The sequence below is a fragment of the Anabrus simplex genome, chromosome X, assembly GCF_040414725.1.
Source record: "Anabrus simplex isolate iqAnaSimp1 chromosome X, ASM4041472v1, whole genome shotgun sequence".
Taxonomy (NCBI): Eukaryota; Metazoa; Arthropoda; class Insecta; order Orthoptera; family Tettigoniidae; genus Anabrus; species Anabrus simplex.
This window is the reverse complement of record NC_090279.1, coordinates 90832857-90845042: the sequence shown is the minus strand read 5'-3', so window position 1 is coordinate 90845042 and position 12186 is coordinate 90832857. Positions and strand designations below refer to the sequence as shown.

The 12186-nt window shown below is 38.9% G+C and overlaps 1 protein-coding gene across 1 annotated transcript in view; it reads right to left on the bottom strand.

The window, feature by feature from the left end:
* Positions 1-6355: 6355 nt before the first annotated feature.
* The window catches only part of LOC137503312 (uncharacterized), a 46338-nt gene continuing 40507 nt past the window's right edge, over positions 6356-12186 (bottom strand). Inside the window, exons 4-5 of the mRNA XM_068230863.1 lie at positions 8348-8430; positions 6356-6506 (exon numbers count right to left, since the gene is read on the bottom strand). Coding sequence (XP_068086964.1) covers positions 6356-6506; positions 8348-8430 — 234 coding nt within the window. The remainder of the gene's footprint in view (positions 6507-8347; positions 8431-12186) is intronic.

Below are 12186 nucleotides of genomic sequence, written 5' to 3'. Positions count from 1 at the left end.
CAAGGCGAGATAACTTCATGGGCTATATGAAATCAAAACACCCTAGCATAACATCTGGTTTATGTAAAGTTTGTAGTGTGTATTTCGCTAACGTAGAGCGATACGAGGCTCACTTAGTAGAGGTACATCAAATATCTACTTGCCCTCAGGTAGTAGTAGGGAAAAAGCGTGCAGCTACTGATGTAACTGTAGAAAGTACTAGTAGTAAAAAACCTAGGAAAAATGAACTTCAAACTATTCACTGCGAGCACTGTAACACTGATGTACCATCTTCGCATTTTCAGGGACACTTACGGAGTAATGCACATAAAAATAATGCGTGTAGAAGTGGTAGTAACGCAAACATCGAGGAAATTAATACAGCATTTAAAAGTAGGATTGCTAGTTACAGAATTCGCACCAGTCAAAAGTTTCAGAGCACTTCAAACTTTTTAAATTGCGTTCAACCGGATGTACAATAGCTTCTTGCTAAATCTTTGTCCAATCATAATTTATTTACAGTTAATTTTGAACTTTTCGCCTTGTACATTAAAAGCACGGATGAATCCGAATAACGGACATTAAATCATTTAATATGAAGAATTTTGTCATAAGTGAGTCGACTAATTTTGGTGATGTACTTAGGGATGTCTCTAACATTATTTGAACTAAGAGCGAGGAATTTCAGGAAAAGGAATCAGGGTGGGCTTTAGTTGAAATAATGTATCTAGAAGTTAACATCAATAAGTACAATCCTATGCGTGGATCTTCGCACATCGAGCTGCCGACATGGATTCAGCAAAGAAAAGCTAATGTAAACATCCAAAACAATGACGAAGCATGTTTTGCATGGGCGATGATGTCGGCGTTAAATCCTGTGAAACGGAATGTAGCGAATAGAACATCATCGTATCTACACTATTCAACGCAACTAAATTTCGATAGTACATAATTTACTGTGCAGATAAAGGATATTAAGCGTTTTGAGGAACTAAATAACATTAGCATTAATGTGTATGGTGTAGAGAAAAAGTCTGTAGTAGGTCCTCTGTATTATACATGTCATAAGAAGAGTACTCATGTTAACTTACTCTATATTGAAAACAGTGAGAATAGCCACTTTTGCTGGATTAAAAATCTGAGTAGACTTGTTGGTAGTCAGTTGTCCAAACATGATGGTAAAAAGTGGCTATGTGATGGATGCTTGCAGTATTTTAGAACTGAAGATCAGTTAACGAAGCATTCCAAGAATGACTGCAATCATGTACGTACTACGGACAATAATGTTTTAAAATTTACAAATTTTAACTAGCAGATGTGGGTACCGTTCGTGATTTATGCAGACTTTGAAGCCATCCTCACGCCATGCAACACATGCTCACCTAATCCTGACAACTCTTTCACTAATACTACGCACATGCATGTCCCGTATAGCTTCGCGTATTACATCAAGTGTAGTTACGATAGTACGCTTAACAAGTTAGAGCTGTATCGAGGACATGATGCTGCTAAAGTATTTTTAGAAAGACTTGAAAGTGATGCAGTTCGTCTTGGGCGTATTCTAAATAGTAATATTCCTATGAAGCCACTCACCGAAATTCAGTTAAATGATCATGAACGTGCTACAAAGTGTAGCATTTCTGATGGGGAATTTTCCGAAAATGACCCTTAAGTTTTTGATCATGATTATTTAACTGGTTTCTACAGATGTGCCGCTCATTATAGCTGTAATCTTAAGTATAGAGTTCCTTAATTTTCCCTGTAATTTTTCATAACTTATCTGGTTACGACTGTGATTTCACAATTTGGAGCTTCAGATGAAAAAGTAGATATAATCCCTCAGAATAAAGAGCGGTACATTGCGTTTGCAAAGTCTGTAAATGTAGATGCTGAGCATTCTATAAAACTGAGATTCCTTGACTCGTTTCGCTTTATGGCGAGTAGCCTCGATAAACTTTCTAGTCATTTACAGCCTGAACAATTTACAGAAATTCGACGCGTTTTTCCTGAAGAAACGCAGTTTAATTTACTTCGGCGTAAGGGTGTTTTTTGTTATGAACATCTTGACAGCTTAGAACGCCTCGAAGAACGTGCCTTACCGTCGAAACAATCCTTTTACAGCTCGCTGAATTCAGCGGATATTAGTGATGATGACTATTTACATGCACAACATATCTGGGAGCAGTTCCACATTCAAACGCTAGGTGAATACTCCGATTTATATTTAAAGACGAATGTACTTTTGTTAGCTGATGTTTTTGAAAATTTTCGCTGTGTTTGTAAGAAAACCTACAGCCTGGACCCATGCCAGTATTTTACTGCGCCTGGGTTAAGTTGGGACGCGATGTTAAAATACACGCAGGTGAATTTGGAACTGCTAATCGATATTGATATGGTGCACTTTATAAAATCATCTATTCGAGGCGGTCTAATTCAGTGCAGCGGGCGGTATTCCAAGGCAAATAATAAGTACATGCCGAGTTTCGATTCTTTTTTTTTTGCTAGGGGCTTTGCGTCGCACCGACACAGATAGGTCTTATGGCGACGATGGGATAGGAAAGGACAAGGAGTTGGAAGGAAGCGGCCGTGGCCTTAATTAAGGTACAGCCCCAGCATTTGCCTGGTGTGAAAATGGGAAACCACGGAAAACCATTTTCAGGGCTGCCGATAGTGGGATTCGAACCTACTATCTCCCGGATGCAAGCTCACAGCCGCGCGTCTCTACGCGCACGGCCAAAGTTTCGATTCTAGTCAGGAATCTCAGTATATCGTTTATCTCGATGCTAATAATCAGTATGGGTGGGCGATGAGTCAGCATCTACCGGTGAGTGGTTTCCGCTGGCTAACGCAGTGAGAAATTGATGCTTTACAGCTGCACGCCCTAGGCGATGAAGCTGATAAAGGCTATTTCCTCGAAGTTGACTTACAGTATCCTAAAGAGTTACACACTTCTCATAATGACTTACCGTTCTGCCCTGAAAATATGAAGTCCCCGTACATCACATCAACGACGAAAATGCTCATTGCTAATTTGTGTGATAAATCTAAGTATATCATTCATTACCGAAATTTAAAACAGTGTTTGCAGCATGGTTTGAAGTTATCCAAAATTCATCGCGTACTAGAATTTAATCAGTCACCGTGGCTAAAGCCATATATCGATCTGAACAATAATTTAAGAACGAATGCGGTTAACGAGTTTGAAAAAGATTTCTACAAGCTCAAGAATAACAGTGTGTTTGGTAAGACAATGGAAAATGTTGACAAACGCGTTGATGTAAAAATGATTACAAACTGGGAGAATATTAAGAAAAGGTATGGTGCTAACTATTTAATAAGTAAACCAAATTCCACAGCTGCACCATCATACATGAGAATTTAGTTATTATACAGATGAATCGTGTTAAGGTTAAGTATGACAAACCTGCCTACGTCGGCTTTGCAGTACTTGAATTGGCTAAAACACTCATGTATGAATTCCATTACGATTATATGATGAAGAAGTACGCGCATAATGCGCAATTGCTCTACACAGATACCGATTCGTTTATTTATCAAATCAAAACTGATGACTATTACAATGATATAAAGCCAGACTTGGGTAGGTTTGATACAAGTAACTGTCCTGTAAATAATCAATATCATCTACCGCTATTGAACAAAAAGGTTCTAGGTAAAATGAAAGATAAATGTGCTGGGAATATTATCGATTCATTTGTAGGTACTAAATCCAAGTCATATTGCATAAAACTCTTAAATGAATTACAAATAAAGAGATTGAAGGGGGTTAAAAAGAATGTCGTTCAGAATCAGGTAAGTTTTGAAAACTGTAACAATTGCATTAAAAGTAATCCACCTGTTTTGCATAAGCAAATGTCTATCATTAGAAGCAAAAAGCACCAGCTGTACACTCATTTAATTAGTAAGGTAGCCCTTAATAGCGATGATTGCGAACGGTTTGTCATTCCAAATTCTACCAACACTCTAGCCTGGGGGCATAGTAGTATTGATAGGTACTACTTTACATAAAGCAGATGTGTGTGTGTAAACATTATGCTAGAGGTGTGTACTTACGTTACGCTGTCTTACATCACAATTCACTGTACATATTGTAGGGAGAGGTACGCTGAGAGTGTAGTACGGCAAGTTTAAACTTGTACATACAAGAATTCCGTCGAGAAGTACGCAAACATCACTAGGGTAAAATGATTCGAGATAAAACTTGTACATACAAGATGTAAATAAATAATGTAGAATTAGCATATTCTTTTATTTTAGGTTAGGTATTACCTTCCTCCCGCTCCTTATTTGCAAGATAGAGTTTTTGTTTATTACTCAAAGAAGAAAAGCAAGAAAGAAGGTGTTGAGCAGATTCGTAAGTATGTTATTGTCTAGCTCATGTTGAGAAGAGAATTCTTTTTCTTTTTCTAAACAGTGTTTGATTGCAATGCAGTGTTCAACAACATCGAACTATAAACGGTAGTATGTGTTCAAGTCTAAACTTGCAATACTCTTGCTTTTGCAATGCACGTTCGATACAGATGTAGCTTGATAGAGGAAGAAGAGCAGAGGGCAGCACGGTGTTCTGTGGATTAAAGATAGCGGATGACAGCTAACGAAATTGCCGGTTTGTTTCCAAATAAGAGCGCGTACAATTTACCACCACCACATTTCAAAGGTAAGTAGCTAAAGAGGGCAGCACGGTGCTCTGTTGATTAAAGATGGCGGTTGACAGCTGCCAATAAAGCATGTTGATTTGTTTCCAAACAAGAGCACGTGGAATTTGCCGCCACCACATTTCAACTAAAGATTGAGCACTGTTCTCTCTGGATTAAAGATGGCGGATGACAACTGTCAGAAAAGCATATAGGTTTGTAAAGCACGTGGAATTTACCGCCACCACATTTCAAAGGTAAGTAGCTAAAGAGGGCAGCACGGTGCTCAAAGATGGCTGCTGTCAAAAAGCATTTTTCAAATTATCCGCCACCACATTTCAAAGGTAAGTAGCTAAAGAGGGCAGCACTGTGCTCTATAGATTGAAGATGGTGGATGTCAGCTGCACGTGGATTTGTTTATCTCGCGGTAGTGAGGTTAAGTTGGTAGCACTAAGGTTTAGGTCCGCCAAGATGGCAGCACTGCCGATGACAGGTGACGAATTTGCAGCTACTGCGATAAAGAGGGCAGCACAGTGCTCTGTAGTTTAAAGATGGTGGATGACAGCTGTCAAGAAAGCACGTGGCTTTGTTTACTAAGCGCTAGTTAGGTTAAGTTGGTACTACTGAGGTTTAGGCCCGTCAAGATGGCAGTACTGAGGTTAGCGATGCGTTGTTGTCTGTCAAAAAGCACGTGGCTGTCAAAAAACACGTGGCTTTGTTTACCTCGCGCTAGTTAGGTTAAGTTGGTACTACTGAGGTTTAGGGCCGTCAAGATGGCAGTACTGAGGTTAGCGATGCGTTGTTGTCGATGACAGCTGTCAAAAAGCACGTGGCTTTGTTTACAAATTCAAATTTCCCGCGGGTGGTGGGGGAGACCTCTGGGAGGCCTCAGGCTGTGGTGGTGGTGGAGGAGGCATCTGGGAGGCATCTGGCTGTGGTGGTGGTGGAGGAGGCATCTGGGAGGCCTCTGGCTGTGGTGGTGGTGGAGGAGGCCTCTGGGAGCCTGTGGTGGTGGTGGTGGTGGTGGAGGAGGCCTCTGGGAGCCTGTGGTGGTGGTGGTGGTGGAGGAGGCCTCTGGGAGCCTGTGGTGGTGGAGGAGGCCTCTGGGAGCCGTGATGGTGGTGGTGGAGGCCTCTGGGAGCCGGTGGTGGTGGAGGAGGAGGAGGCCTCTGGGAGCCTGTGGTGGTAGTGGTGGAGGAGGCATCTGGGAGCCGGTGGTGGTGGTGGTGGTGGTGGAGGTGGCCTCTGGGAGCCGGAGGAGGTGGTGGCGCCAGAACTGTCCAATTATACTACTGTCGGCAAAAACCCTTGTCAGCCAACTTCTTGCATTCTTCCCTAAATGAATGCGAAATTCTGGATGAATGCCATCAAAACCTGGAGCTTTATTTGGTTTAACGTCTTTGAGAGCAGCATTGATGTCTTGTCCCGTAAGCGGTTGTGAATACCTTGATGTGCGTGGTGTTCTTGATTTCAGAGTTTGGAGCTGGCGCCGTATGTATTTGGTATGTTTCTTATCTGATGGAGTTTGGGAAGTTGTGACGATGTGAGATGCTACTTCATCCGGAATAACTCCAGGCTCTTGCTTCACCAAAGGTGTCCTTCCTCCAAGTTTTCTGAGGAGACTCTAAGCTCTTCTACTGGAACGAGTTAAGTTGATATTCTCCACTGTTTCAATTCACCGTTCTCTCCGGGTAGTGTCCATGCTGGAAAGAGTTCATCAGCTATGTCTTCATCACCAGTCTGCAGATATTCGTTATAGAGCGCATCAGTCCCAACATTCCAACCAGGGATGTATTCTTTTTATGGCCTCCAGGCAAACCCTTCACAGCCGCCATCATAACTGCACCTACGAAACGCTTGTAATTGTTGTGCCTGGGAGCAATCCATCGAACACAGTTATCCAGTTCAGTTGTGAATGGTGACAAATTTGCTTTTCTGAAATTCCACCGAGCATGTGGTATTGACCGTACAACGGGAATTTTGATGCCAATATCTACTACAATGGGGCGATGTTGACTGTGGGGAAAATGTCTTAACACTTTACGATTGGTATGTAAGGGCTGTCCTCCCTCATTGCAGCTAACAAAACACAGGTCAAGATTGGAATCCCTATTCCATGCAGCGGATTGGAAAGTACCAAGATCTTTTGGGTCAAAAATCAGATGGAGATTGTACATTTCTGTCCATTCTACGAGTTTCGTTCGTAACATCTGCCACTCGCACAGCAACACAATGGATGTCTTCGTCAGCGGTTTGAAAGAGCAGTGGGGTATCTTGGATATTATTAAGAACATAAGTAGCTATACCGTGTGCACTGTGATATGTTGCACCAAGAGCTGTGTAACCATTAAATGCGGCCACTTTTCCGAAACTCTTCTTCATTGGCTGTACGGGTTTCCTGTATAGCCACAAAATATATCTTATTATCCAGGATAACTTTGAATAGGTAGTCACATTTTGTTCTGCTGATGCTTTCTACGTTAAGCTGGAAGACACGGATGATAGGTCCAATGTTTCTTGTCTGGTAGCTCTGAGAAGAGCTATTTCCACGAAATATTTTTGTCATTGCTGGGAGATTTTTAAAAAGATAGGTCCAGCAGCCACAATTATTGCTTTCTTAGTAACACTGGGGGTCACGTGTAGGGCACTTTGAGGTTAAACCTACGGACGTGCAGCAATAATGTACCCCCTATTTATCTACTTTTACGAGATAATAAATTCACTTACTTAAAGAATTCTGAATTTTTTAGGCAACCTGCACACATTTAAAACTCCACTTGTAGCTGTCCATTTTATTAGTTTGTACTAACTGTGTATGTCTGCAATCAGCGCACTACACGCACCTGACTGACAATGAACACTAAAATGAATCAGCAAGTGTGACCACAACACTGGAACGAACACAAATTCAATACCACATTTTTTACGCTTTCAACAATGCAGACGTTTTATTTGAAAACTATGATATCGAAGATGTAACATTTCTGATCTGAAGGTTTCATTTCTACAACACATTATCTGCTTTGGCGTCCACAAATGGAGGAATCTGACATAACACACAAGAGGACAGAAATGATAATAAACAAGGAATCTAACCAAATAATTTAAAAATGACATTCTCTGAGTTATCACATTATTGAACTCAGCCATCATTATATTCATTAATTAAACTGATTATGTTAGAAATAATTTTATTGTTTACAAAAGCTTAAGAATTTTGAATTTGTAGATTTAATTTATAATCTAAAAACATCGCTTTCTCTGTGTGTCACTGTTGACATGAACGTATAAAATAACTTGTCAGAATATCTGGAGGCAATAGTTTCAGATGGCATTTCAGATGATAAGAATGTGAGGAACAAATTATGCAGAGACAGCGAAAGACAGAACAATTTTTCCATAGTTGCTTAAAGGTGTTGTAAACAAATATACTTCAAAATATATAGCTTTAACAGAGATTCTTTTTGTAGATATATATTGAATAAAACTACGAGTACATGATGGAACATTAAATATGATCTTAAAGTTCCTGAATATTTTAGATAATTTTAACAAATAGAATATTAAGATATTTTCGTTTAAATGTAATCTTGTAATGAGAGGATTAAACTGATGAAAATGGCCAGTTTTGGGAGATAAACCAACCACTACTGAAGACATATGTAAATAGGTAAAAGATATTCCATATTGTATAGAATTTGTAGTGTACATACTTTGTTTCTTCTTTGATGTATGGCAACAGCTGATCATCAGTTTGTTCCTCTATGAATATTTCCTCCTTAGTATCTTCGGAAGGCTACAAGTTAGAAATAAGAAACGTAGAATAAAGAAGTAAGGAAATAAAAATATATAGGGCTAAACAAGAAACAGCTAAAAATTTAAATTTCATAGTGGCACAATAAGAGTATAATTAATTTATATCCCATTTAAAAAATATGTAATGGAAAGGAACAATCAAATCAAAATCACTTGAAATGCAAGAGAGGTGTCTACCATGGTAGCAAATGGTACATAAAAATACATTAATATCAAGCACTCAATTTAAAAGAACAGAGAAGAAAACAATTTCCTAAAATACAGTATTATACAATTTAAGCTAAATTTTCTATTAAGCTCACAGCTCATCCTTAATAAATGTATATAATTTACAAAATTTTACTCATATCTTCTGTATTACAAACATAATCAACACATATACAACTTGTGCAACTACTTCAAGTAATACTATATAATTTCTATTAGATTGAAATTACATTGCATTTATTTATTTTATTTTTTACCCCTTTTCGGAACCTAACTTGCATTATGACCTGCTGCGTTTTAACGCGAGTCCTTATTGCCACTGCTTTTCAGACAACTGATAAGATAGATAAGAACATGAACAGGAACACACTGTTGGATATCAGTACAAATAGTAGCATACATACGGAGAAACATTTGTAAATATGTAAATTTAAAAATACTTACATATTTGTGAATATTCAGCGGAGTATATGTACATATACATGTGTGGGTGGAGTCACTTCCGTGTATGTGTAGGCCTACATGTACAATTTAAGGAATATTAATAATAATAATAATAATAATAATAATAATAATAATAATAATAATAATATAATAAAATAATAAATACAATCTCCAAATCATAACCCAATACCATTCCTTGCTTCTATTTCTCTTTCTGTTGATTCCTAATTCCACAATGACTAGCTAAATTCTTCATCCTCTTATATTCACATTCGCCTGTTCCCATCCTTCTACACATGACTTGACTTGTCACTTCTTTGTTCATTTCCATGTTCCTATACACTTTCTTTCCGAAAACACTTCACTGTAATATCAAATAATCCCACAGTATTCCCACCACTTTCGCAACAAGTGGACAATGCTTAAATCATAAGCATGGAAATATCCATCATCAATGTCTGTACATCACATTACGACCAAACAACATAAATCAGTCAATGTCCCAATCAATGAATGAATCAATCAATGAAACAACAGCATTTAGGGCTGTTGGTTGTTTATGTAGAAAAAGATTGTGGAAACTTATGAAACAACTCCCATGGTAAATTATTTCAATCACTAAATCATTTTCCTATAAGTGAACATTTGCCAAAATTTGTCCCCATGAATGCCAACTTATCTTCAAGTTGTGACCTTTCCTACACTTAAAGAGCGTGACTTATATGTATTCATCAACTAATGTCATTCCAAGCCATCTCTCCAATGACATCTCATAATATACTGCTTAATCAAACAGCTTGTCTTTCTCCAAGTCTTCCCAGCTGAAACTTTGCAACATCTCTTTGTTAGAAATCACCCGCAAGGCAAGAGCTACTTCTGTAGAATATTTCCTGTTCTCTACTCAAGTAATACTGGTGATGGTCTGATACTTTCGTTGCTGTTTTGCTGGAGATTTATATGCCTTCTCTTTTACAACCCCTAAATAACCTCATAATCATACTATGAGACCTGTAAATTTTATTTTCAATAGGTTTATACGATTACGACAATGAAGATATATCCTTATTATGAATAACTAGGTACTTACAGAGATCCCCATGAAGAACTTTCACCCCATCAACACAATAATTAAACCAGAGAGGAATCTTTCTATTTGTGAAACACAGAACCTGGCTTTTCTCCCTGTTTACCAATGTCCAGTTTACAATATTGTGAAGGTCATTTTGCAGTTACTCACAATCCTGAAACTTATTTATTACACAGAGCCTCATCACTTTTTCAGTTCATTATTCATATTGTTTAATATATCAGGAAATGAAGTTCTCATAATACTGCCCTGTGGGACCCAATCACATAATGTTACAGGATCAAATAAAACTTCACCTACTCTAATGCTCTGAGTTCTATTTTCTAGAAATACACCAGACGTGGCCAAATTTTAATGGTGAGAGGTATATTTCTATCTTTATATGTAAATTATTGAGCCTTATAGCCTAATCCTTGAACATGTTTGGTGGTAAAGTTACCACTTGGGATATCTCTGTCCACACTATTGTATTTTTCATATAGAGGCCACAGTGAGAACCACAATGTAATTTCTTTATTCACATGGTTTTGTGTCACTTTTGTTAGTGAACATGTTCTGTTGTTTATCGTCTAAATCTGCATATTGCTGCTGTAAGGAAGTAAATAATGTGACTTATTGTTAAGACTGTGCATTCTGTAAGTTACATGCATTATTGATACTATTCAGGAGTTCAGTTGATATTTCTTAAGAGTGGATGTAGAGAAGACAGGTACATTGTATGTTCCTCACGGCGTTGCCTAGGGCACAGAGGTTACATAAATTATCCCCGATAAGTTGGAAACGGGTTGGCGACAGGAAGGGCATCCGGCTTTAAAAGTAAATAGCCAAAACCATACAAATATGACAAGTTCTACAAGATTAGACTCGGAAACTGCTAGGACGTGCCCCAGAAGCGACGCGCAAGGATTCCGCCTGCCCTTTGTGAGAAATGAGCGAAGGATACCGGGCCATGGTCGGGCCTGGCTAAAGAAGCAATTTCAAGTGAGAATTGGAACACTGAATGTTGGATCTATGACGGGGAAGGGTAGAGAGGTTGTGGATCTAATGATGAGGAGGAGGATTGGAATTCTGTGTGTTCAAGAAACTAGGTGGAAGGGTAATAAGGCAAGAGTGCTTGGCTGTGGTTTTAAGTTGCTGTACAGTGGAGCAAACAGTGCAGGTAGAAATGGTGTTGGAATTATCCTTTCAAATGACTTTGTAACCTGCCTGGTCAGTGTAAACAGAAGAAATGATAGAATAATGAGTGTGAAGCTGTGCCTTGGGGAAGAGTTCACAATTATAACTGCTTATGCTCCACAAGTTGGTTGTGAAGAGGAAGAAAAGGATGATTTCTGGAGAGACCTGGAAGAAGAACTTTCCAGCATACCAGCAAATGAAAAAGTATTCTTAGGTGGAGATCTGAATGGTCACGTTGGAACCAGTATGGAAGGAGAAACATTGAGAAGAGTGCATGGAGGTTGGGGATTTGATACAAGAAATGAAGAGGGTGAGAGAGTGATAAATTTTGCCTTGGCTTCAGATCTGGCGATTTGTAACACCTTCTTCCAGAAAAGCGAGAGGCATCTATGGACATACAAAAGTGGAGGACGGGAAAGCCGAATAGATTTCCTCTTGTGTAGAAGAATGCATCTGAAGGAGGTAAAGGACTGCAAAGTCATACTAGGGGAAGACGTAGCTCCACAACACAGAGTGCTAGTGCTTGATTATGTATGCACAGGGATGAAGAAGAGAGCAGTAAGGAAAATGACTCCAAGAATCAAATGGTGGAGGTTAGAAGATCCAATTTTGAGAAGTGAATTCAAGAAAAAGGTGATCCAAGAAGCACAGTTAGTAGAAGGTGTTCAGAAATGGTGGACAGTAAACGCTGAAGCTATCAGGAAAGTTGGTATGGAAGTTCTCGGTATGACATCTGGTAAAGGCGCTCCACTTGATAAAGAAACATGGTGGTGGAATGATGAGGTCCAGAATGCGATCAAGATGAAAAAACAAGCCAAGAAA